The 26806-nt window shown below is 41.1% G+C and overlaps 2 protein-coding genes across 6 annotated transcripts; one reads left to right on the forward strand and one right to left on the reverse strand.

Annotated features, from left to right (window-relative positions):
• Nucleotides 1-1661: 1661 nt before the first annotated feature.
• Nucleotides 1662-26702, reverse strand: BBOF1 (basal body orientation factor 1). Its single transcript, XM_065747208.1, is given in 8 exon segments — nucleotides 1662-1743; nucleotides 2617-3116; nucleotides 3702-3846; nucleotides 4127-4197; nucleotides 4547-4627; nucleotides 5532-5675; nucleotides 6410-6475; nucleotides 26583-26702. Coding segments are annotated over 7 exon segments (1068 nt in total). The 5' UTR covers nucleotides 6455-6475; nucleotides 26583-26702.
• ENTPD5 (ectonucleoside triphosphate diphosphohydrolase 5 (inactive)) lies at nucleotides 7378-25138 on the forward strand. Of its 5 annotated transcripts, none has more exons than XM_065753141.1 (14): nucleotides 7378-7463; nucleotides 10171-10448; nucleotides 11653-11732; nucleotides 13567-13710; nucleotides 14076-14151; nucleotides 15325-15360; nucleotides 16282-16370; nucleotides 18769-18848; nucleotides 20527-20588; nucleotides 21049-21150; nucleotides 22005-22145; nucleotides 22451-22507; nucleotides 23294-23409; nucleotides 23596-25138. In XM_065753141.1, the coding sequence occupies exons 2-14, from the start codon at nucleotides 10187-10189 to the stop codon at nucleotides 23680-23682; spliced, it is 1332 nt and encodes a 443-aa protein (XP_065609213.1). In that variant the 5' UTR covers nucleotides 7378-7463; nucleotides 10171-10186; the 3' UTR covers nucleotides 23683-25138. The 5 variants fall into 5 exon arrangements, with proteins under 5 accessions (XP_065609213.1, XP_065609220.1, XP_065609196.1 ...); XM_065753148.1 differs by lacking the exon at nucleotides 7378-7463 and adding an exon at nucleotides 7638-7804 and having other exon boundaries at nucleotides 10169-10448; XM_065753124.1 differs by lacking the exon at nucleotides 7378-7463 and adding an exon at nucleotides 8403-8574.
• Nucleotides 26703-26806: the final 104 nt, after the last annotated feature.

A 26806-nucleotide genomic window follows, 5' to 3' on the forward strand; every position in this document is an offset into this window, starting at 1 on the left:
ATATATTAGAATAACTGCTGTTGATCCACTAATGTTTGTATCTTTTTTTTCTTCTCCTATACTCTAGAGGGAAAATTCTCACCTTGCAGTTTGATTATGAATTAAAAACTTACTGTGTTTCTGCAGAAAGTGACTGTTCATTGATAAGGTATCCTGTAGGTGTTATGTTGACTGTATTCCCCTCTTTGCAGAGGCTGATCTATCTTGCTTCTGTAACCTTCATACACATCCTTTTTTTTACAGCATTTCAAGGACTTCTGTAGTAATTTCCTCTTACAGCATGCCAAGGAATGCCTTGGTTCTATGTCCACATACCTATCACTTGATCACAAAAGCTCTTAAGCTCCATGCATTTGACTTTATTGCAAACTGAAAATGCATCTTAATCAAATTATACCTGTACAGGTGTAACCATCCTAGAGCTGCATATGGGGTTGTCCTAGTTCCTGCCTTTGGAAAGAATAAAATCTTCAATGTAAGGAGGAGGAAAATAATGACATTTCAGATGAATTCTAAACATGCAGTCAAAGCAGCAGCATAGCAGATAGGAAATGTAGAATTGCAGCTTTGCTCACAAGCTAACTCCCAAAATGAAAATCATAGATCAGTCTGTGGAAGTTCTTACTGATGCCAAGTGTAAGCCATCTTACTCTATCTGTAGTGTTAACATCTGAATACATGGTAGGATCACTGCAGAAGGTGATGACTCATAATTCAGCCTGCTCTGTAATGAATATCTGGTTGGAAGAAATATTTTCTGTGCTGAAAAGGTAAAATATTCTAGGTAAATCACTATTAACATTGGCACTCATTCATATATTTGGGAAAGGAACAGAAAGTAGTAGTCTACTACTGTCTACAGTCATTCACTTTCAAATCACTGATTTTCTTCCTAATTAGTATTGCTATTCTGACTTTTTTCTGTTCAAAGTACATAATCTCTTTCCTTTAGAAATTCTGAGATTCAGCTTTGGTAGCAAGATTAGTCTTTATTGCCAAGCTTGCCTGCTGGATGGAGATCTGCAAGGAATCTCACTGCACTTTCTCCACACTTCTGTTAATACTGTCCTTAATACCTGTGTGCAAATATATTTTCTGATCATCTGCATTTCCAACAGTGTTTTAAAATAAGATTCTTTTGAGTGTACAAAGAATACAAATTTTGTATCTGCTCTTTTAGTTTATGAAATGTCTGTTTAGATCAAGCTCCAGATACTCACTGATCATGATGTACATGCTTCATCTCACTGCTATTATGGCTCTTCACCCACCTGCTTATTATCTTTTTTATTTCAACATACACTATGCAAGCTAAAGAATATAACTTCTGTATTATACAAAAATATTATCTCAGTGTGAAGGACTTCAAATTTCTGTAGTCTATTAAAATATAGTTTTATAGTTAGCCCTCGGTCTTCTATTTATTTTTTTATTTTTTGCCTGAAGTACACTGCAGTCTAGATTCTCAAAACTATTCAACAGTGTAAGTCCTAAAAATTTACATTTCAATAGTTTAACCATCTTTGAGAACTGGACTCTGCAACTTCTGCTTCTGTTTCTCCTGTTCATAGGTTCATAAGGTTCATAGGTTCATAAGGTTGGAAAGGACCTACAAGATCATCTAGTCCAACCATCCTCCTATCACTATCCCTACCTATTCCCTATAAAAGTAATCTCAGGACACGTTCTTTTTGTTCCCATGTCAGCTCACTGATATCTACTTTTTCAAACTGGGTATTTTCCCTGAAAAACACAGAGATCAATGGATTAGGAAAAAATGTCAAAAGCATTTCTCTTGTAGATTCTGTATGTGTAGAAAGTGTTTTTAAATCAATCTATGCATTGCATTTGTTAACCTATTCATAGTCCTTTAATTCAAAAGATAAATTTGAGTACTGTCTATCTAACTTCTAAATCCATGGCTCTCTAAATATGTAGAATAGAAAACCTATTTCTGTTATACAGGTATTGATTATAAATACTGGGAGGGAGGAGGCTAGTACTGACATGTATTAATTTTGCATACATTGACCTTTCCTTACTTCTTCATTGTTCACACACAAGAGAGTTAACAAGTGTAACCAACTTTTATTCCCCTTCTCTTTCTTCTGAGGGAAAGCTTCCTTAAATCTCTGTAACTCTAAAACATTTGTTTTAAAATGTAATCCTGTCAATCAGTACTATACTGTATTGATCTTCATACTGATGTCATTCTATATTTCATGTAATGGCTTAATTTATAGATTATTGTGAAGCTTGAGGAAAACAAGCTTTGAAAGTACAGTGCAAAGCCCAGGGCCTCTGACAAATGAACAAGCAGTTGAACAAAGGCTACTTGCTATCTACTGGTTGCTTCAGTTAATACTATCAGCAGCATACTAAAGAGCTATAAAGATAGTAAAAAAAATTTAAATTAATTTTTAGGCTCCAGTGTTGATAGGTAACTGGAGTGAGTGAAAAGAGCATTGCCAGAATGATGCCTATACGACCCAAAAAGACCAGAGATGCAACAGTAATTACTAAAAAGAAACTGCAGAAACACATCTGTACTGAAAATTCAGTATTAACTTCCATGGAAGTTGGAAAGATAGACACTGTTTTTTTATGTCAAAGTACCAGTAGCATTTCTCTGCTTCTTCTAGGTCTCTGTACGCACTATTCGTGCTGTTCACATTGCTATTGAATGTTTTGATTTTGGGAAATTCTTTCATCCCTGTACACACCTCTATCATTTTTCTGTAATAGGCAGCTTGGGCCTTTTCCTTATAGAGTTTTCTACTGGCTATGATCACCCTCTTCACATGTTCCAGAGCACTGAGGAAGAACCTTTCCACTTCAGTCCTCTCATTTAAGATATTCCGAGCTAGTTTCTTCACTCGGTTCATCTCCTGATCTTTCATTTCTAGCAGGTGCTGCAATTTCTTGATCTCAACCATGCTAGCCTAGTTTTCTATCAGTGCCTGGTGCTGTGTTTTTTGAGTTTTTGTCTCAAATTCCTTAGTCTTGTGACACAAGGCCATCTCCAGTTTTTCCACTTTATGTTGCAGATCTCCAATCTGTGCTTTTTGCTGGTTGATCTGTAGGATCTTTTTTCTAATCAAACCCTCAGCAATTTCCTGAAAGACGAGAAGAAGAAATTACTCTGGCTTTCGTTTCATATCAAATTTGGAGGATTTTCTTTTTCCCCAGCAGTGACAATGTAGTCAAGATGCTGGCACCTTCATACTGGAGAGTGAATATTTCTCTGGGGTCAGCTTCTTGTTTGCAACAGAAGCCAGACGAAGGCATGGTGTATTTAATGTCTTAGTGTATGCTACAAAAAGACCTGTTCTTGGACTATTATAGGTAAGCATCCTTTCAATCTCCTCCATCATTAAGACAGAATCAGAGCTCTTCTTTCAGAGCACTGGCACAGCTGCACAGAGAGTGGTGGAGTCTCCTTCTCTGTTCAGGACCCGCCTGGACGCCTACCTGTGCAACCTGGGCTAGGGAGCTGCTTTGGCAGGGGGTTGGACTCCATGATCTCTAGAGATCCCTTCCAACCCCTACAATTCTGTGATTCTTCAGCCAACTCTGAATTCGTAGCTGCTGATAGGTCTGGCTGTGGAGAAGATATTCTCAGTACACTTACATCTATTTCCAGGACATCAAGGACCCCTTCCTGGAGGGGAATGAAACAGAACTAAAACCAGAGCAGAAACCTTTTCCTTTAACAGAAGAGTTTTATCCTCCTCTAACTTCTGTTTCATTTTCTGCAATTCCATTGCCTCCTTTAGGTGATAAGATGAAACACCATGAAGACGAATGTTCTCTTTAAAAACCTCTCTCTCAGTGCTGTTCAGCTGCCTTGACAAAGTGAAACAAAATCCATGAACTTTAATCACAAACTTTCATACCTTTTTTAATATTAAAATCATTACTTCAGCATCCTAATTTTCAAATTAAGCTTTACAGTTTAAATGCAAGTGTCAGCATCATCTTGACATTTAAAATAGAAAAAGTGGCCTCAGTCATCACTGATTTTGCCCTTCAAGGTCCATGCAGTAACATGGGCAAACAGTTCTTCAGAACACAGTTCTAAAATGGTTTAGTAAAGTAGAAAACAGAAAAGTCAAGTGTTTCTTACAAAACAGCTTCATGTTGAGCAGCCTCTCTTGTCATCATTAGCTTCTTCTCAGCATCTTCTTCTAGTCTTTTCTGAAAGATGAGGCCCTCGGAATTGAAGCTTAAAACTTGTCACAGTGTAAATTCTAAAATCTACACAATTTTCAGCTAGCACAACTTCTTACCAATAATAAGGAATGAACTGCCAAAGGCACTTAAGATTCTGATAGCAGTGGAGAATAATGCCTCTCTGGGACCATGACATCCTATGCCTTTCCTTTGAAAGCTACAACTACCCTTCAACTCAGTCATCATACCGAAACTGACGTGGGGAACTGTAAAATGCTGAGCAAAGAGCTATTAGAAATATAGAGTCCAGAATAGCCAGTGGGAGAAACCTTAATTCTAATACAAGTTCCTTTAATTGCCCATCAGCTTTTACCTTCTCTTCAAGAAACTTCCTCTCAAGTTGCACAAGCTCTTCGTGATGTCTCCTGTTTGAGATCTTGACAGTCTTTTTTAACTGTGATGAAAACATGAATTTCTGTAATAGCGGTGTTGTAATTTCAGCCTTATAATTAAAACTGCAGATGCAACTATTCAAGGAGGTATGTGGTACTATCCTGGCACTACCCACAGTCCTCATCAAATCTTCCCACGATCTCTAAAATTCATTTAAATCTGACTTCTATTGCTGTTTTGCTTATTCCTCATAGTTCACCTCTGCCTGTATTTTCATACCAGCCAGTCATTCACGCTCTGTGTAATGCTTAGTTTTAGGAATCTAGTTTACTTTGTCTGTTCACTCAGTCATCAAGACTGAAATAAAATGCCTCAAGCATCCTTTGAAAAATGCATGACTAACTGTATTTAATGTCTTAGTTTAAAAGCAGCAATATATTAATAAGCCAAATGCCACTGAGTAACTATTTTTCCCCATGGAAAGCATGTTGCTTTGTTTCCAAGACCTTTTTTATAGCTGGAAAAACATGAGGTGAGCTGAGTGAAGAAGACAAGTTGTTTGAGGTACCTGTTGGACCTCCTTAGTCAGCTGAGATGCTTGCCTCTCACCTGAATTTTTTTACAGTTAATAACATTACTTAATATGTGTAGAATCTATACTAAATCCTCTAGTCCATCCACATCTGTGTTAGTATGATTCCACATTGATTTTGTTAACAATAAAAATATAAAACAAACAAACATCCTACAGTGCTGGCCCATTGCGCATGCAAGTTCTGGCTGCAGAACTTGCCTTTTACAAACTTAGTGCTTTTCCTCAGACTCTTCACTCTAAACAGTACTGAAAGAAAACAGACCAGTAGCTTGGTAGCATCTGTTCTCCACACCCAAACTCCATTACCACGCAGCAAGAAAGGCTGCTTCTTATATTAAGTATTACAAACCCATCTTTATGACAAACTTACATCTTCCAGCTCTTTCTCCACAGCTGCTTTCTCCCTGTGGAATTCCTCTATTAATTTCAGTTCTAAATGAATTTGGCTGATTTCTCCATCCTTTTTCTGAAATTTCTCTTCCAGTTCTTTTATTTGTTGGGTATAATAGTCTTCCTGCAATTTGGAAATATTCAGTAAGAAGGAAGCAAAACGAGAGAAGCCAGCCATCAAATACTGTAACACAAAACACAGAGCACACTCTGAAATCACAATGAACTGCAGTGTTTTGAAAAATACAAGGAATTCATCATGAGCACAAATGCTGCTAACTCAGCAGAAGCTGCTGGCCCTCCAATGAAGTAAAAACCCTAGAAATGACTAGTAAGTGTAAAGCAATATTTGGAATGTCAGTTGTAGACTTTTTTTTGTCTTTATAATCTGAGGATGAGAGAAACGCTGTGGGGTCTTCTTCACAGCAGATGCTGTGTGGAAGAGGAGATGAGCCCAGTTCTGCATTTCTTATTGAAGCCGGGTTGTTAATAAACGATAATGTTCATAGCTCTTTTTATGAATTTTTGCTTCAATAGCAATGAATGAAGGAGAAATATAGAAGAATTCAAATTAATTGTTTGTTAACTCAGTAAGAATGTTTTTGCTGGTCTCTGGTTTCACCGTTACCAAGCTGGTCCTTAATACTATTTCAGATACTATAAAGTATTCCATTATCCAAAATAATAGAGGAGAGTCACAAGGTAATTCCCACATCACCATTTTTTTTTTCAAGTTCTTTTCTACTCAAGATTCTTGCAGAGTTTGCTGCAAGAATCTTATTCATCACACTAAAGTCAGAAGTACTACTGTTCAGCCCGGGTGGATCTCATTGTTCTGAGGACAAAAAGTTCTTTCACCAGTTTCCTGTTCTCTTCTTGTGCTCTCTGTTTCAAATCAATCATCTCCTTCTTCAGTTTCTCAGTCTGTGAATGTCTGAGCTGTTTTCTTCCAATTTAATTACAAGATAACAAAAGAGAAAGGTCCCTCACTTGTAGCCTTCAGGCATACTTAAAATGGGAAGTGAAAGAACTGCCCTTGGTTTGTGCTAAGCATGGGAAACAGTGCAAGAATGAACAATGAAAACCCACCTGCACTAGATGGAAAGAGACCTGTGAGCCTGCTGCAGAATTAAAACTACATGGATGGGTGGCTTTCTTCCTTATTTTTTGGGCAGTGGTGCAGTACTGAGAGAATCAGTTCTGAAAAGGGGGTAAAGCAGCTGGAAAAGGGATGAGTAAGGGCTTCCATGACAGCTACAAGAAAAAAGAAAAGGATGGGGCACGATTGAGAACACCTTCTCCTGTCTTTAAAACCCATCAGCGTTCTGGGACTGAAGATTTATGCCTTCTCATTCAATAAGCAGAATTTTAAAATCATCTACGACTTCTGCTCCAAAAGTAGTGCCTCCTGTTTTTTATGTTGTTGGCCCACGAGCTCAGAGGCGTCTGTCGGCTGTACGGCAGTAAAGGCGGAACCTTCCCCTCAGTATTCCGCTCCGTGCTGTTGCCGCGCGGCAGATGGCGGCAGAGGGGCGGTGTGACACAATGGTGTCCGGCACGGAAGTGCGGATGGAGCAAAGGCGTCAATTCCGCCATGTGGAAAAGCGGCACCCATTGATGCTGGCACTCATCGACGTTTGCTGAACGTTTATGGAGACCAAATAGTGTGTGGAAGCACAGCGGTACTTGGAGCGGTCGGGCCTGGGCTAATGGTGCCCAGCCTCGCGGTACTCGGCCGCGGCCGCTTCGGCTTCCGCCAGCCGGGCCTCCCACCCGCCCTCCATGCCGTGGCTTCCGTTACCGCCCGCTGCTGTGGAAACCGGGCGGCGACGTGCAAGCCCCGCGCCGGGCGGCGCGTTGCGTGACGCGCGGTACCGGCGGGATGTGGCGCCGGCGGCGCTCCGAGCGGCCGGTGAGCGCGGGGCGGCGGGGGGGAGGGGGCAGGGAACGGCGCCGCATCGCTATGGGGACCGCGTCCGGCTCCACCGGGGCGGCTCCGCGCTGCCCGCTGACGGCCCGCCGTACCCGCTGCCACGCCGCTACGGCGGGTCAGTGTTTGAGCGACGTCCAACTCGGTTAACTTTCAACTTCTCGAGTCCGTCCCCCGCGCCTATCCGAGCGCGTTTGGCGGCTAATGATAAACTCGAGCTCGGGCGAAGCGGTTCGACCGCACCCCCGGTGATCCGCCTGGCGCAGCGGAACGCCGCGACGGAGGGCAGCAGTGCGGCGGCAGCGACCTCGGCCCCGCCGGCGCTCCGCTGCAGGTGCGTGCCCCGAGCTCGGTAACCGCTCCGTGCCGTGCCGTGCCGTGCCGTGCCGTGCCGTGCCGTGCCGTGCCGTGCCGTGCCAGCCGGACCGCCCGCTCGCGTTGGTGAACGTGCGCTGCGATCGTATCTCTGTGCCCCCGCTTTCTCCCGCCCGTTCGTTCGTCGCTTTATCCGTCTTGCTGTGTTCCGTTGGCAGCGAGGATTTTAGCTCGGTGGATAGAAACTCTTGGAGATAGCAGTTTTCTTTCTCGGTAGCTGATCCCCTCCCTCTCTCCTACCTCTACCCTAAAATGTTCCCTCCATCCTTTCTTCTGACCCCCTTTCCACATTCCTCGTCCGCCGGCGTTTCTGTTACTCTGTGCCGTCTCCCCCTGCTGGCTCTGCCCTCGTGCTCTCCTTGCCTATCTCCGTGCTTCTGGCGTACGCCGGTGTGCACCTGGTTTTAGAAGGTCTGAACCCGTTCATCAGAGAGACTCCATGTGCTTTTCTCTTTCGAAGTGAGGGAGGAGATCCTGAGGTGTTGTGGGATTTCTTACGGGGGCAGAGAGGGGTCCTGAGGTGGAAAGGGGTGAAGTAGAGAATGAGAAGCACAAGATGGTGTTGAATGGCTGAGAAGGGCAACCAAAGAGACATTTCATACAGGAGCAGTTCATGGGAGGCCTGGGCTCATCAGCCAGGAGAGCTGGCAAGAAGAGCATGTGTTAATGGTGGCAGTTGGTCAGATATTTTCGGATCAACCGAGATCATGTGGCTTATGTAACTGTCACGTGTGCTGCCTGTAACAAGACTCTGGGGTTTATTATTATTTATAAGGCAGGTGCTCAGTTTTAGTTGTGGTTGTTTAGTAAACAACATACCTGTATTACACAACAACACCTCTCCTGAACAGCTTCACCTTCTGCTCTTGCTCTACTCAGCAATGCAGCTGCCTGGATTTTCAGCAGGGCCACTTGCTGTGGTGAAGCCAAGTGGGTAATTTCAGCTGCACCATAGAACAGATCCCTACCTGTGAAGCTGTCTGACTGCTCAGTGCTTTCCCTGAGCTGTGCTCAGCACAGCGGTTCAACTTTTTACAGACTAGAGCTAAGCTTTTTCTAATTTCCACATAAAATGTATATTATTTTTAGGAAGTCTGACAGTTTGAGTTGATCTGTCAGAGAGGGATGGCCAGGGCTGTTCTTTGCGGGATCATAAAATCACTTCTCAGAATGCGTTTGTAAGGCAGAGGGGATCCTGTGCAATCAAATAAAGGTCACAGAAGATAAGCAAGGTTCCCCTCACATGACAGCCTGAGCGCTCTGTTTGCTCTGGAGGGAGCTGAGCACTTGAGTGAGTGAGGAAGGCGCTCAAGGAATGACTCAGCGTGATGTGGTTAATGAGAATGGGTAAAAGTTAATCCCCTGCTTTAATTACAAAGGTTGAGATAATGGAAGGTGTATAAGGGCTGAATATGGGAGGGAAGGAGGAGTGAGTTCTGTGGGCATAGGTGAAAGGTATAAGGAAATAGAAGCTATGTCAAATTCACGTAGAAAGGCGAGGATAGTGGTTAGGGATCAGAATGGGTAAATATAGGACAGAGGTTGCAAATAAAGATTTAGAGAGACTGAGCATAGTGGGGCTGAACAGATCACTAGAACACAATTGAATGCTAGCACTAGAAGCAGATGAGGTCTTGAGCAGAGCAGATGAGCAGGCGTATGGGGCAGAATATTCAGCATTGGTAGCAAAAGAAGAAATGAGGGCAGAAAGGAGAAGTGTGAAAAATAGAGAAGAAAAGTAGAGAGGCAGAGCCCAGGTGCACATCACAGTTCAGTCCCTCTTGAGCAGCACAGAAGCCCTTGTGAGGCAGAATGCTACCTTCACTCAGTGCACTTATCTCTCCAGCAGCTGCTCAGAGCCTGAGATGAAATTCTATTTCTTTGAATAACATTTGTGTTTTGCCACAGCATCTCATGCGTATAAATATCAGAGCAAAGGAGCTCTGCCTTGAGCTCCCCTTTGATGCTTCTCTTCAGATAGTATTTGGACCTTCTGGAGTTTCTGGAAGCTGTAAAACTTGAGAACTTTAAAGCCAAAGCGGAAAAAAATAAGTAAAGTAAAAGCTAGAAATTCTGGGGAAAACATTGTACTTAAGTCTTCTGCATTTAGGAAATGGAGAAATCTTTACTGTGAAAGAACAAAACACTTAGATATAGTTGTAGCATCAAAATGCAGTAAATCCTTGTGGATGAGGTGCTGAAAAGCTATTTCCTATCCAAAGGGTAAAATATGTGTACAGGCAGAACTTTTTCCACAGACGTTATAAGGAGAGGGTTCTTAGTAACTTTCCTCCCTATTTGTTTTTCCCTACAGGATCTACACCAGCTCTATGACTGTTGACCCACGCTTGACTGCCTCAAGTGATTGTGGCAGGATGACATCTTCCAGACTCCCTGTCCTTCTAGCACTGGTGTTTTCTTCTTTGTCCCTTGTCCTTTCCCATTCAAACAAGGAGATGTGGTTTCAGGATCTCTTTCCACCTAACACGTGCCCTATAAATGCCAAGACCAACACTTTTTATGGCATAATGTTTGATGCAGGAAGTACTGGAACCCGGATCCACATTTATACGTTTGTGCAGAAGAGCCCAGGTAAGACCCTGCATCAGTTTGTGCAGCTGCCACTATGTTGACTCAGGTTCTGTTTTCACACGAGAGGGTATTGTTTGCATCAAAACAGAATTTGAGATCAACTGAAGATTTCTCCTGTATGTCCTTCAGATCATCCCCTGCGGGGTGATTGTTTGCCACTTATGGTGGTGTTTTGCTGTGAAAAGTTCTATCTTGCACATCTTGAGAAACTCAAAGGTTTCTTTCTGGGAACACTGAAGAGTTCTGAATTTCCAGCAATTTTCACCTCCACAACTGTTTAAAGAAATGTCCCATTGAAATGGGAAGAGGTTTGTACTGTCCCCTGTCAAGTTACCTATTACCTGGCATCATATCAACAAATATTTAAATTCTGTATGTGTAACATTTTAAAGCAAAATGAAATCAGTATGTTAAAGAGTTATAACCAGCTGGGCAGTTTCCAGAACTGTAAGCAGATGCAGCACACTGCAGAATATCTCTATCTAACATGGCATGGAGGTAGCCAGCTCAGCTACACATTACACAGGATTTGAGAGGCTGAACTAGCTTGTGTACTGTGAACCAGCAAATCTGCAAAGGCTAAAGGCTAATAAAGCCTTCAGAACCACATGTAGTACCTGTGTGGCTTCATATGATTACAGCATTCTTTGGGAAGGGCTGGTGCAATGTCCAACTCTGATGGACAGTATGCAATACTGAGAGATGGTAGAGCCAAGCTGCTCTGGGAGCAACGGTCACGTTTGTTTGGCTTTGCAGCCAAGTGCCTGGGGCCAGTCAGCTCTGTTCAGCACTCCCTGTGTTTGTGAGTAGGATGAATCACCTAAGAATAATCAGGAGCTGACTGTATTTGCATTAATATGAATTAATATTTCACACTTAGCTTGGGGGCAAAAAAAGGAAAGAAGTTTCATTAAGATCAGGCAACATGCTAAATTGCTACAACTTGTGGCTTACAAATGGATAATTAACAAACATCCTTCTAATTATAAATATGTTTGTAATAAATTGTTCATGAACCTGGAGGACACAAGGGCAATCTGTTAGTACTTTTCTGAAATGAAGGAGCAGTGTATTTCTGGGGATTTATTATTTGCAAGGGGAAGTCAAGGACAGTCCCTTCACTAGTGTTGCAGATAACCTTCTGGAAGCTGAAAAAGAAAGATTTGAACTGTTGACTGTTTCATGTAATGTCTCATTTGTGCAGAAATCCTTCCAGAGTTAGAAGGGGAAATATTTGAGTCTGTGAAGCCAGGTCTTTCTGCCTATGCTGATGAGCCTGAAAAGGTAAAGCTCTCCTTCATTCCCCATGAGTTGACCTTGCTTACTACAAATGCACTCTACCACGCAGTTCAAATATCACTAATTGCAATGCAGGGAGTCATGAAAAATGTAAAGGTTCTACTACTGGCTGTCTAAACCTGTTGCTCTACTTTTACGAGTTAATTTCAACATAGTAAAATGGAAGCTATTACTTCACGTATTTCATCACTGGAACAATGTCTTAATTGATTGCTTAAATGCAATATATAACTAGATTATATGCTTCTGAGAATGTCAAAGGCAAAGTGATTTTTGGTTCTAGCTACATCCAGATTCAACATTTATCTCCCCTGTAGCTACCCCAAATATAAATAAGCATATTCTTTAATTTACTAATCTTTTCTTTTGTGTGTGTGTGTGCTTATAATCAGATCTGCAAAAGTTAATTTTTCTTAATCAGTTATGGAGAAGAGGAAGAATCAAGATGCATTTAGTTGGTTAAATCAAGGCACAGTATTTTCCAAAGCCTCTTTTGTCAGACTACCAGTAATCTGTTTGCTCTGATTCTTCGCTGCTATCTTGGAAGACATTGCACAGGACATGTAGAACTCACTTCAGTCACAATCAGTTCAGATATCTGATCACAGTTTTAGCTGAGAAATGATTTTTGTATGGGCAACTACTCTTCTACTGACTCTTGACTTTTGCTTTTTTATTCATATATGGAGTTTTTCCAAAATAAATCCAGGCAGTTTCATAATCTACAATAATCTACAATAATCTACGATTGGATATATTAATTAGTACTTTATCAATTAATTTATACATTAGTAACTTAGAATTATAATAAGAAATTGAAGTTAGGTGCAGCCCTCTTTATTTTCAAATGCACATGGTTGTGAACTCATGCGCAGTGCACTTTCAGGCCACTCTGATCAGGAGTCAGAAATGATCAGCAGGGCAAAGCCAGCTAAAAGAATCCTGTTGATACACAGAGCCAGTCCTGAGCTCAGCTACCATTTTCCAGAGCCCCTCTGCTGACAGCAAGCTCATTCACAAGCTGAGGGAGGTGCCAGTGAAATGATAGATTAGATCCTGTGCCTGGCCTGCTTTAGCAGTCCTGGAGTTGGGGCTACCTTAGGGGGAGCTTCAGGTTTCTCAGTGTGCTCAACTGCATTCAGTGCTGCATAAATTTTAGTTTGAAACTCTGGGGAAGAGTAGATGGCTCTTTTCTAAAACTGTGGTGATATCTCTTGTGATTTCACTGAATTGTCTTATTTATTGGGTAGGAGAGGAGAAAAATCTTCACCAAGAGTCATTTCTAGAAATTTCACAGGAGAATGCTTATTGCTAATGCCAAACCATAATTGTTAGAGCAGTGCAAATAGTTGAGAGCCCAGCAGTGATGTCTGTGCCTCATGTGGTAACCACTCTACAGCTGGCATTGTAATTAGGCTACTTTATATGGACTCACTTGGAATTCTTATGTGCATTTACTGAAATCCACAGACGTCCCCCCCTGACCTTTGCAGTTGCAGTCAGTAACTGCACTGCTTAGTTTTATCATACTACAAAATGCCTAGGTTTGTCACTCGGTTCCCTTGCCTCCCTCCACCATTTACAAGAATATTTTCCACATACAATGAAATTTAATTCTGTCTCCGAAGATATAACTCTAAATGTAACTGACCTTCCAATGCAGATATCCTTTTAAGGTTTGTATGAGACACAGCACAGTTTTTACGCTTCTTTTGGGCGTGGGTTTTCTGCTATTGAATTCCAGTTTCACTAGTTTTGAGTTGGGAGGCACATATTCTGTAGGAAGAAAACTGTAACAAAAACAATTTCTTCCTTTAAGGGTGCTGAATCTGTCAAAAGATTGCTGGACATGGCCATAGATGCTGTGCCACCTCATCTCTGGAAGAAGACTCCAGTAGTGTTAAAAGCCACAGCTGGACTGCGCTTACTGTCAGAAGAGAAAGCTCAGGCTCTACTTTCAGAGGTAACACTAACATCTTTTGGATACAATACTGTTGTTCTGTTTCACCTTTCCTGACTCAGTTCTCCAATCTGTTGCCATGGGTGAATTTCAGCTGTGAAAAATAACTGTAATCTCATGATAGCATGAAAGTCACAGACTCCACAGATTTGTCCTGAAATCCTCTGTCCTTTTGTGGATAGCAGGCTCTGGGAGAGAGACTTGGGATACGTTTCTTTCTTTACTGGCTCTTAAAAGGAGAAGAATTTTGTCTATCATGCATTCTTGACTTCTTTTCTACTGCAGTGAAAAGAAGAGCTTTTCTATCATCATCAGAGCAGAGTAAGACTGTTCAGACCAAGGAACTGAATCATTTTCTCTTTCTTCAGGTGAAAGAAGTCTTTGAGGAGTCACCATTTCTTGTTCCAGAAGACAGTGTTAGCATCATGGACGGGTCTTATGAAGGTGTGTTTTAGAAGGAAGAAAAACTGAAAGCAAAGAGGAATGGGAGGGAAAACAGGAATGAGTGAACTTGAAGGGGAAATGGTCACCTAAACTGAGGGAAGAAAGAAACAGATTTCTAGCCTTGTTTGTAGCCTAAATAAGTAATGTAAAAATAGTTAAAAAAATCAGATTGGAAAAGTGCAGCTTGTTAAGTAACAAAGGAAGTAACCTAAAATACAAGAAAATATGTAGGCTTGGAGTTGTTAGTGACTATTTATAAATGATTCTGCAGTGCAGAACAAACCAATGATGCATTTTGGCTAGATATCCTTGGAGATCAGTCAGGTAATAATCCTGTATGGGTGTCTGATAAAAGCCGTCCATGATGTTACATTCAATTCTGAACATTTCATTATGGCAGATTTTTGGGAGTTGTTCAGGGAAAGCAGAAAGCAACCAATACATGGAAAAAAATAAAGGAGCAAGATCTACCCATATGGGCCAAGAGAAAAAAACAAATTCCACAAGTGTTTGATGAAGCACAGTGCAACACACAGTATGTCACCAGGGTTAACAGATGAAGAGTATAGCAAAGAGAAACGTGTTCTTAACAGGGAGCAGTACCAGCAAGGCATGGTACAATGCACAATGTAGGTCTGCCAAGTTGTTTTAAAGCCCACCTCTTCTGACACATTTGCCTGTGTTTGGGTGATAATCATGCCATCATCAAGCCAGCTGCTAGAGTCCAAGAGGAGTTGTTTGCATTTTAGTGGTCATTACTGTTTTTTGTGTGGTCACACAAACCAGAAGTTTAAAACACAGCAGTGTACGTGCAAATTTCAGATTAGGAATTGAAAGGCTGACAAGAAGAGTGCGGAAGGAAATCTGTATATTGTGTCAGCTCATTGCTTCTTTGTGTATCCTTCCAAAATTAGAAATGTCTTTTGAGTATGCTACAGTTGCATAGCTGCTACAAATGTTCTACCTATCCTACCTTGTGAGCTTTTAATACATCAATAATGCATAATATGAACTTCTTTGTAAGCTTGAATTAGTGTCTAAAATATTAGAGAGGTTGTGTTACATTACCAGGAAATAATTACTAAAAAAGTAATACGGAGTGGTGGTAAGAGTGGGCAGGAGGTCGTGAGAGTATTCAGTGGTGACTTTTTTTTTCTCTTTCATTCTTTACAGGAATTTTAGCCTGGATCACTGTGAACTTTTTGACAGGTAGCTAATTCTATTTAACTTCACTTAAAATTTGAACTTGATTTTCTTCTGCAGAGATGATCTCTCTGTGTGTTACTCTTCCTTGGTGCTGTACCTTCCTTTTCCTCCCCACTGTGGCAACAGTGCTAAATCAGCGGATTGACTTGAGCAGACTCTGTCCTAGAGGCAGAGTCCCACCTGTAGCAAGAAGAAAGCATCTTGACCCAGAAGGTGCCATGATTTACTCAGGACTGGGAGGCACTGGCAAGCTGGTTTCTGTAATGCATGTAGGGGCATGATACCACTAACCTGTCAGAAGGTGAAAAACAGGGTTTTATGGTATTCTTAATCCCCGTGAGAACTGTGCAATGAATGTGGTGCAGCAGCGTGTGTTAGCCCTACTGGCTCTAACAAATTCTGAGAGTGCAATCTAGCAAAGAGAAAAGAAAATCAGTATTCTAGTAGAAATGTGAGTAATCAAACAAACAAAAAAAGTAAAAAAGTAAAAATAAAAAAATAAAAAATAAAAAAGCCGTTCTGGGTGAAGATAAATGATAATAGTTCTGCTCTAACTATATATCCTTATTATCCTACTGCTCTTGTCCAGCCCTGTGGTAGTTACAGAATGTATGTACTCTCCCTGACCATCTTCCACAAGAGATCCTATGTCTTCTGCTTTCAGCTTTTGATGCATTCCTGAACATTTATCTGCTTTTGTCTCTTGGGATATGAAATTTGGGTCAGAGAAGAGATTTTCTTAATACCTTTGTTATGACCACGTATTCTTTGTGATGGCTTTTGTCTCTGAGGGCCCACTCTGCCTTCCTGTATTGCTATGATAATGTAGAAACTTGTTGGTTGCAGGAATGTGCATGCAGTATCCCCATTATAGCATTTTCCACTTCAGGCTGTTGTAAAAATTTTCTTCGCCCTGGTTTGCAGGGCAGCTGTCTGGCCAGAACCAGCACACTGTTGGGACCCTGGACTTGGGAGGAGCCTCAACCCAGATTACATTTCTGCCACGGTTTGAGGTGAGGAGTGGCTGTGAGCACATGAGTCAAGACCACAAGGCCAGTGGGAAGACCTGGGCACAGCTGGGCTCTGTGCTCCTTTTTTGGCAGCTCTGGCACAAGCAGAACATCTCTGATGTACTGAACATCTGCACAGCCTTTCCCTTTGACATCAGCAGTTAGCTGATAGGAGCTTGCAAAGGAGCCTGGATTGGTAGGAAGGAAAAAGAAAGAAAGCAAATGCGCAAAACCAAAGAGAATTAGCCTTTGTTTTCTAGACTCAGGATGCAAAATCTCTATGAATGCAGACAATTACTTTGCATTCAATAAATGTAGCATATTCCCAGGGAGTACTCTTACATAGTCAACAAATAAGGGTCTCTTATGAGTTATCAGTTTTTTCCATTCCAGTCTGATAGCAGATCCTCACTAAACAGTGCCAGGGTGGGGCTGCTGTCTAATGGAGCAAATGTTTTTTATGTCCAATAGCACAGCTACTCCCTCTTTGTTTACTTAATCTATTCCTTCTCATTTCATGAGAGAACTGATATCTTTGGGGGAATCTCCCCATCTCCACTAGATTTTTCAGAAATACTTTCTCTCTTTAGAAACAGTCCGAACAGGGACCCAAGTATGAAGACTGCATGGCAGAATTACATGGATTTTAAAACAGTGGAAGGATACTATAGCATTTGGCACCTCTATATTGCCAAGTTGTTTTTATCCCTCTTGCTATTTCTGAAGTAGTTTAACATATTTTGTTTACAAGAATGGAAATTCCCAAACAGGTGTTTGGGACCACTAAACACATTGTTTTCATATCAGAATACTTTAGTTCTGCCATGGTGGGTCATGTTGCAACCTGATGTGCAACCTTATCGTGTTCTGCAGAGCGTCAAGTACTCTGGGCTTGCCCTCTGTTTTGTGCTGATAACACCTGCTGAACCAGGCATTGGACCAACAGGAAAGGGTGTTATGTGTCAGGGTTTTAGAGACTGAATAGAGCTGTAAAGGAGGCTGGACTGCAGCTCAGGATTCAAATTTCTCCTTACAGCTTTGCAGGAAAAGGCCTTGAAGGTTTGCTACTGACGAGGACCAACAGTATGAATAGCTGAGCAGAGTGAAGTAAGGGTTAATGTATCCTGCTTGTATGCCATGCTTCTAACCTGTGTTATCAATTTCACACCAAAAAGCATATATATAGCCAGAATGCTTCTGAAGAATTTTGCCCAGCTGAGAGAATTTTGCCCTTTGATTTACAGAGGCTTTTTGCCTCCTATAACCTGAGGCAGTTGCATATTTACAAAAACAACACTGTAACACTAGGAGATTCATTAATGACATACAGCTCTGCAAGTAAATAGAAGATGTAGAATGGTAACTGTAAGGAGTTGTTTTAAGACTGCTATGCTTTTCACGATTTGGCTGTTGCCAAAGTTATAAGCAACTTGAGTTCAACCATAATAATTATGAAATTGCCTGTCTAGTGCCTGCCTCATCTGGGGAGTCTGTGAAGACTTCTACGTTTTTGTGAAAGCAAGGGATGGAAAAACAGTTGTTTCTTCCAATCAAAATTTTTTTCAGGACTCTCCTTTTTTTAAAGTTTTTGTGACGTAAGGTTTAGGAACAGAATTCAAAGCTGTGAATGTTCACTCCTTTGAGATTCTCCTGTTTGGCTGAGATCAGCAGAGTGTCTGATATAAAGGCATTGGGCCAAGAAGTGATGGATGGGAGGACAAGGTCAGAGGAAACAGAGAAAAGATGAAGGGATTAAGTCCTCAGGGGCTGGAAACAAAGGAACGGTCCAAAACAGGCTCAGATTTACAAGAACAAGTCAGTCTGTCAAGGAAGTAGAGACTGAGTACTGGTGGGGCAAAGGTGCACAGAGGGAACACTCAAAGAAAGAAGACTGGAAGTGGTGAGGTGAGAGCTGAAGGTAGATCCAAGCACTTAAACCAGGAGATAAAGAAGCCCAAAGACAGAGATTGAATGGTCACAGTGTTTTTTGACTATCAGGAAGTAATTTAACTTGGGAAAAATCTGGCTTATACTTTAATTTGCATTTTTAGATTCTTCTCTGTGCCTGAATTAAGATTTCTAGTCTGGCTTGGAAAAGTTCATAGTGCTTGTAGTGCAGCTGAGTTCAGTGGGGATTCTGTGTAAGCAAGCACAAAAGTACTCTGAAAAATTAAGGCTAAGTGAATTAAAAAGTATTTTCATCCTGATCTGTTTCACTTTCCTATTATACACTGCGGTAACACAAAGATGCACATAAATAAACAGTGTCAAGTACTGCAAATATTACAGCAACAGACACCACTGAAAAACTTTTGTTTTCAAAGGTTATATCTGTGATCAGTTATTAATTTGGGGTTGCAAAATTACAACTAAAAGTTTTCCTCTTTTTCTTAACTTTTAGGAAACCTTGAAGGAAAGCCCTAGGGATTTTCTTACCTCATTTGAAATGTTTAACAGCACCTACCAACTCTATACCCACAGGTGAGAAACAAAAATACTGCTGGCTCTAGTGGGAGAATCAATCTCTCTGCAGCCACTGAGACCAGATATGTTTGTTGTCCTATTGCCAGCTGTTGGGAGCATGATTTATTTACTAGATTTTTTTACCTGCTTGAAACATTAGTTGAACTAAAACATGACATTAGTAGGCTGGAAATACTCCAGCTTAGCATCACTGCAGAAGAATAACAGTGCATCAGATGAAGAGGAAGCATTATGAGTACTGTGTTTATAGAGAAGAATTTTTATTACTCAGTTTAAGCCAAATATTCTGGAACAAACAGAATGGTATATGTTGTGCCAGAGGGTAAGCATTAAAAGAATTAATTGAATTCCTAGTTCTCAATTCCAAATAGCCCATCTCTTCAGTAACTGGCAAAAAGTAGAACTTAGACTGATGTAAACCAACTAGACAGTCAATACACAACATGAAGCACAGATTCTTGAACCAGCTAGGCCTGAAAGAATGTAGTTGTGCTTACTGAAATAAGCAAAAAGGTATCTGAGATGTCTGCAGTGACACCGAGTTCCTCTGCACGATGTATATAGTCCAGCAAAGAACTCAACCGTGCATGATAGAGACTGTCTCAGCCCACAACTACTGGGGTGAAGAATATCATTTCAGTTAATTGCAGAATGTTTACTTAACAGTAAAGCTTGTTTAATAGTCCTCCTCTCCCACTACTTGTATTTATGAAAGTAACTGATTGCTGTATTTACCAAGTAAATTATATCACTTGAAATAACTGGGATTTAAAATAATCTCATAAAAATCAGAGAATCACAGAATTGTAGGGGCTGGAAGGTACCTCTAGAGATCACTGAGTTCAACCCCCTGCCAAAGCAGCTCCCTAGCCCAGGTTGCACAGGTAGGCGTCCAGGTGGGTCTTGAACGTCTCCAGAGAAGGAGACTCCACCACCTCTCTGTGCAGCTGTGCCACTGCTCGGTCACTGCACTGGGAAGTTCCCACACGTTTGTGTGGAACTTCCTATGCTTCAGTTTGTGGCCAAATGAGGAAGATAAGAGATTAATTTAACCCTGGTTATTATGTAAAAGCTAATATTAACATGGGGGATAGATAGCCAAAGAGTAATGGAAATGAAAAGCCAGCAGGTTTCTAATCTAGCTGCATTGTTAAAGACAGGATAATATAATGACGTGCTACTATGTGTTGCTCATAATCCTAGCTTGTAGTATAGTGGTATTCAGTAAAGTCAAACAGAGGTGAACTTCATAGGAAGGGATCTTCATTTTAGCGGGATATTCTGCAGTTTTGTTCTGTGAAGAGCACAGTCTTACACATGAGACACAGGAATGGCCATACTATTCCCCTGCACTTCTCACATACATTTATTTATCCCTTGTTTTTAAGACTAATGTATTTCTACTTTTCAACTAGCGTCTTGTAGAAATGTCACACCAACTCTTACCACTTTCTGCAGTTTTAGATTTATCCATCTTACAGCATAAAGCATCTTGGCATTTGTTCTTTTGGTACTTGGAGTTGTTCAGGCAAAGAAAACTCTCTATTCCCTTTGCACAGAAGAGTGGGAAACGAAGAGAGGAAATTCGATTTGAGTGTTCCAGGATTTAGGAAGAGGTAAAGCACATCAAAAGTGCAAGAATTAAAACTGTAACGTTTTCCTTTGTCGTTTGCAGTTATTTGGGTTTTGGATTAAAAGCTGCCAGACTAGCAACTCTTGGAGCTTTGAATATGGAAGGTATGTCCAGGTAACAAAATACAGAACATTCCTGCAGAGAGGAGTAGGCTTAGTCTTGTGTCAGTAACCCATTTCTGATGCCTTTACTGCTACATTTCACACTTTTCTGTTTCCCTAGTATAGATCTGTCCAGAAACTGAGCCTACTGCTTTTTTTTTAGGAGTGTATTCTGAGAAAGCTGCTTTTCCAATTTCAACTAGCAGCGAGACTGAGGGTAAATTCCAGAAATGCATGTGGACACACAGACAGCCTAGAGACACAGCCAGCCACCAATACACAGCTTTACCAGCATCCACATAAATGCAGACAGCATAAAGCAGGCTCCCTGAGTAGGTTGCACAGTTCAGATTTCCTTACTTTTGCTTGAAGACCTTAACAAAGGTCTTTCAGCCTTTTCTGTCTTCGCGCATTGATTGACAAATGCATTAAAATTTATCCTTTCTGGCTCTCTTATTTCCAGCTGCAGATGGACAAATGTTCCGCAGCTCTTGTTTGCCAAAGCAGCTGGAAGCAGAGTGGCACTTTGGGGGAGTGAAGTACCGGTATGGCGGCAACAAAAAAGGTAAAAAAATAAGGCAACTTTTTGCTTCTTGTAAGATAACTCTTCCCTGAAGCATCTGAATATTTCTTCTTGAGAAATATTCCATTGGTTATCTTGGACTATGAAGAATACCTCTCCAGTCATAGACATATGGAGTTTTGATAGAGACAAAGTAAAATCTGATGCTGTAAGAGCAGCTGTCCTGTACTTGCTGTATGCTGCCTTGATAGGAAATATTAGTTACTTGTACAAACAGGAGAGTTCTTTCTGAGGCTTGGAGCTGAGTGCTCTGGCTGTGTTAAAGTACAACTGCTAGAGTGAAGAATATCCACTTGTGGAGCTCTTTCTTAAAAATACTGTCCCTAATGCTGCAAGCAGAGCATGAAGCTGCTACCAGCAGTGACTAGAACAGCCCCCTTTGGTGACTGACACTGCTTTGCTTTACAGTAGGAAACATAGCTGAGCTTGATTTATTGCTTGTGGACTGGACCAATAAGTTACAATGCAATGGGGAAGGAAAGAAAAGTTTTACCTTGCAGGGGATAGCAGATATAAATGCGATTTCGCTGACCACAGAACATAACAATGGCAGCTTTGCCTGATGAGGGAGCATTTCAAGCAGCTACCCTCGTATGTTCAGCTCACCTTTCAGCTAGTGCCATGAACTGCTTTAACCAGTTCCACTTGATGATGGTGATCTTGAGTGCTTGCTACATGCAGGTACTATACTGTAGTATGGAGAGGCTATCTGAAGTCTTCTCACCTCTTCTGATTCTATAATCTCTGTTTCTTCCCACTTTCATACTGTTGCCATCAATTCCTCCATCTTCTAGATGTGCCTCTTTGGCTCATCCCATCTGTGTTTGTCCTGGCAGGAGAAACAGGATTCAAGCCTTGCTACCTGGAAGTACTGAAGGTTGTCAAAGGAAAACTGCACCAACCAGATGAGATTCGTGGAAGTTCCTTCTATGCTTTCTCCTATTACTATGATCGAGCTGCTGACACCAATCTAATTGGTAAATTACTGCATGTGAGCATGTCAACCCAGAAGGTAGAACCCTGGAGACAGGTGAAGCAGGGAAAAGGCACAGGATGTCCAAGGAGAAGGAAACACACAAAATGCCTTCATATACCCCTCATTTTTGGTATTCAGAATTTGACAGGAGAGACTAGTGCTCTGAATGCTAGTTATACTTGCAGTTCTGTTCTGTTACCAAGGACTTCACTCTTAGCCCTGAGTTGTACTCCAGAGTCCACTTAGATTCAGAACTCAACTGCGAGCAGGTTTTTGAAGATATTTTGTCACCTCTTTCCTTTTCAGATTATGAACAGGGAGGAGTTCTGGAAGTGAGAGATTTTGAAAGAAAAGCCAAAGAAGGTAACTGTCATCAAACATGGGAAACTATTGGGAAAAATAAACCACTAAAGATGAATGTTTACAAGGGAGCATTTAATGTGTTTGACTTGAAAAAAAGATTGTTTAGCCTCTATTTCACTTATACTCCCATTTCTTGCTACTTATCTTCTGTTATGCTATCCCTCTAACTGGTGTTGAATAAAGCACTGAAGAACAGTAACAAAAAGCAAAGTGGTAGCATCTTTGCAGTTCTGTTCAGGAAATAAGGGAAGTTAACGTCAGCACAAAACAATACATTTCCATCTAAAAGATGATGCTCGTTGTAAATCCACTTCCTAGTCATGGTAACCCTTGTCATGGAATCTTTGCTGCAGTATGAGTGGTTGTTTGGGCAACAGGCTCTTGGACACACAGATGAGAATTTCAAATTAAAAGCAGCTGCCAGCCTAGAAGGTGGAGTCTGTTACTGGACAGATTAAGGAAGATAAATATTACCCTGTTCTTAAAATAAGCAGTCTGCCAGGCAACTACCCTGGCAGCTATTGAATGAGCAGAGGTTCAGTCTTAAAAACAGCAGTGTGGACTAGACTATGTTGCTGTAGCAAAACATACACTTACAATAGTTAAGAGAAACTGGAATTGCTATATGGTTTGTTTTCTGACTTCATAGAACAGCTGTGTTGCATGTACCATGGTTATATATCTTCATTAATGGAAGTAGGTGACATGTTTTAGTAGGTTTTGGCTTAAGGTCAAGCGCCCCTTTATTATGCTGATTTTTTTTGTAATTATTTTTTCCTTCTCTAGTCTGTGATAACATGGAGAGGTTCAGCTCAGCCAGTCCTTTCCTCTGCATGGATCTCACTTACATCACTGCTTTATTAAAGGAAGGTTTTGGATTTAGAGACAACACACTCTTACAGGTGAGAATAAGTTCAATCCCAAAACCAGCTTCCCAATTTCTTTATCAATCTACGTGCACTGGCTCATTTTTCTGGCTAACTATCTGCCGAGTCTTTCTGTGGTTGTTATGTTTAGTTGCTGTCACGTGCAACTCTCAACATACTGAGAAGACTATAGCTAACAACTTCTTTTTCTTCCTTTTATAGTTGACAAAAAAAGTGAACAACATAGAGACAAGCTGGACTTTGGGTGCTACCTTTCACTTATTGCAGTCTCTGGGGATAACGTATTGAACTGTAACATTCCTATGGATTTCAGCATTTCTGAAAGTTTGAGAAAGCAAACTGAAATCTCCGGGTATGTTATCCAGCTGAAGTCAGTCACAGAGTGGAAAACGGACCAAAGCTATAAAACACATCTTCACCTGGGATTGGCATTGCACATAATGAAAGTTATCACAATATAATTGTGATTGTCATAAATAATCTAGAAGCTGCCTTCTGAAAGTCAAAAGGCCTAAACTCCCACAGAGTATCTGCAAGGGACTCACAGCCAGCTTTCACCAGCACATCTGTATAGCATCCCACTGCTAAAAGCACACCGTACTTGGGACATGGCGGTAAACTACAAATGTTATTTCTCCTCCTGCATTTACTTTAAGCATACAGTGCTGAAGTTTGCTTGCAAGACATTAAATACAGAAATTACAGATGACACCAACATTCAGAGAAGATTAAACAATAACTCTGGATGCTCCCAGTCTCATTGTTCCAAGTGCCCAGCTGTTAGCTAGTATATTGCAAGACATCAGTCTTTCTATAATTACTCTTCGGGTACAGTTTTCTTTAGGAAAGGTGTTGGTTGAAACCAATTGTACCACACCAAGCATTTCTTTCAGCAGTAGTTTCTTAAGCAACATGTGTGCCAAACAGTTTGTATGACTACCTTTGTGCTGCCCTTTAAAAGTCTGTACTGTATGGCTTCACATCTGGATATCAGGCCTTGATTTATTTTAGCATCTACAGCTGTGACACAGTTGTGCAGGAACAAAACTAGGCAGCAAGATATGTACACATGCCAGATATGTAAACTCCACTGCCAAAAGAAATGCTTGTCACATTGTACCACAATGAAATTAAGGAAGCAGTCAGATGAAGAGTTTGATTTAATAGTTCACTTTGCCTCGACTACCTTCTATTCCATGCGGAATATGGAACTTAAAGATGAATTTACCACAGTCTTAGGAACAGAGAGGTATTATCCTTACAACTAAAAGAAGCTTTCATTCACCCCTGCCTTATGATGAATACTTTGTTCCTTTCAGGCATTTGCAGTTACACATATGCTACAACACAACTTTTTCACTTTGGTAAAACCCAAGATTGCTCTCACACTACCTTCTCTGGAAACTGGATTTGAAAACAATTGCTAATGCTCAGTGCAAGGAGGAAGTACTGCACTCAGTTCCTAACTAATCTCACCAAGTAGGTTGGAGTTCTAGGAACTTGCCTTAGTATGAACATTAGTAATTTTCCTCTCATTAGCAGTGCAAGTTTGATGATGGCTGATTAAGTTATCCCATTTCCCTGCCTTAGGTTTTATGGCACTAGGATGCAAAGCATGCCTTTGATTTAGCAAGTTCAGTCAGCACCAGGAGTCCAAGGGGTGGGGATGGAGCAGCCTGTAACTGTCCCACTTTTGACACCTTGCTGAAAACTCCGACTGTTTCTTTGGAATATGAAATGAGCATCCTACTTGTGCTCCTTACCATAATCTATTAAGAGATTAATGTTGGGAAATGCATCAGTGCCAAATGTCTGTTCCTCTTCCACTATGAAAATCTGTTTAAGCATGAAGAAAGTACCATGGAGTCCAGCCTTGATGCTGGCTTCTTCTTAACAAGGAACCTTTCTTATTCCCATGCTTAGTGTTTGGCAAAACTTAGTGCATGGTCTGGTTTCAACCTCAAGTTGACAGCAAACATATTCATCTTCTCCTGAATGACCAATTTTCTTCACCTTTGTGTTCTCTGGAGAACACCTTTTTGTGTTTCTCTGGAGAGCACAAAGGTTACTAGCTAAGTGCATTACTCCTGAGAAGTGGTTAATGAACTAAATTGAAAGGCTTCCAGTCTGAGCCAGTGCTATGACAGATTCTCTTAGTAGATCTTGAGGCCAAGAGCCATAAACAGTGAGGCTGTACTTGAAACATGAAAGCAAAGTGGGGTATTACTTTTAAGGCACAAGCAGCAGTGTGTCTGCCAAGTGAATAAAGCCTAGCACTGAGGAGAATGCAAGGGTTTAGTTTTGTCCTGAGAGAGGACATCTAGAAGAAGACAAGTACCATGTGGAGTGAGTTTATTTTCTGTATTCTTTCCCTCAAATTCTAATACTACAAATCCTAGGCGGGAGCATCTGTTATCCTGTACCAAAGTTGCATTACATCTCAATGCTCAGGGCCTTCATTTGTCAGTGGCACAATTCATTAACCGAAACTCACCTGCTGCTCTCTATTATGGGCCTGATCCTGCAGTCACAAGAGAAACAAAAACTCAGCTCAAAGGTTTCTTTTACAAGAAATTGCAGTTCTGTGCCCCTGTTGTTTACATCTGAATTACTAAAAGTGGGTTGAGGATATAGGAAGCCAGTCATTTCCTCAAACCCTAGTGCAATGATACTATTTATTAGCTTAACTAAAGACTAAGCAGCCTTCTAAGGGAAGAGTTCTACTTGCACCACTGATTTTTACCTTCTCCTTTGTAAAGTCTCTTATCCTGACTACCAGGAACTGCCTAGTATGCGTGACTGAAGAAGCACAAGTAATGGCTTTCAGTCCAAAACTTATGTTTAATTATTTGTGATTTTAATTCCTGATACTGGTTACCTACAATTCTTGCCCGGTGGCAGTGCTTACTCAATGTTGTGAGCCTCAAATGCCTAATGCGGGAGGCTGGCATTTGGAACGTAAGACAGAATATCTTGATTTTCTATTTTAGTAATTAAAGCATTTTTAACGATATTTACAACTTTGTCCTGAAGTTTTCTTTCCTTGATGTTGCCTCACATCTCATTTTCATGGAACTGAAAAGCTCTTAAGACTAACCAGTTCCACAAGAAACCTCTATTAAATAAAAGCAACGTGGGCATGGCAAGGAAAAAGGTGAAGGAGAGAGATTTAGAACATTAAAACATACCTATCATTTGCCACTGGGAGCTGGTCTCTTCTGCTGAAAACTCACACTCCTTTCAGAGTCCAGGAAGTGGTTAAGAACCCAGAATTGACATAACAGTTCCAGAATCACACTATGAAAAACTGTAAGTAATTAAACAGCAAAATTTGTCGCTAGCAAAATGCAGCATGGTCCACTTCAGCCTACAATTCAAAAGGCCCAAAACTGAAAGCATATTTGTACAGATA

The sequence above is a fragment of the Cyrtonyx montezumae genome, unplaced genomic scaffold (assembly GCF_038088225.1).
Source record: "Cyrtonyx montezumae isolate F1298 unplaced genomic scaffold, pur_monq_1.0 scaffold_10, whole genome shotgun sequence".
NCBI classification, from domain to species: domain Eukaryota; kingdom Metazoa; phylum Chordata; class Aves; order Galliformes; family Odontophoridae; genus Cyrtonyx; species Cyrtonyx montezumae.

Excerpts from the sequence above, each read along its gene's own strand:
- ENTPD5 (XM_065753124.1), top strand. The coding sequence starts at position 8,423 with ATGGCTGAGAAGGGCAACCAAAGAGACATTTCATACAGGAGCAGTTCA. Across the intron at positions 13,711-14,075 it reads CTCAGGCTCTACTTTCAGAG|GTGAAAGAAGTCTTTGAGGA; the intron begins GTAACACTAACA and ends CTCTTTCTTCAG. Across the intron at positions 22,146-22,450 it reads TGCTGACACCAATCTAATTG|ATTATGAACAGGGAGGAGTT; the intron begins GTAAATTACTGC and ends TTTCCTTTTCAG.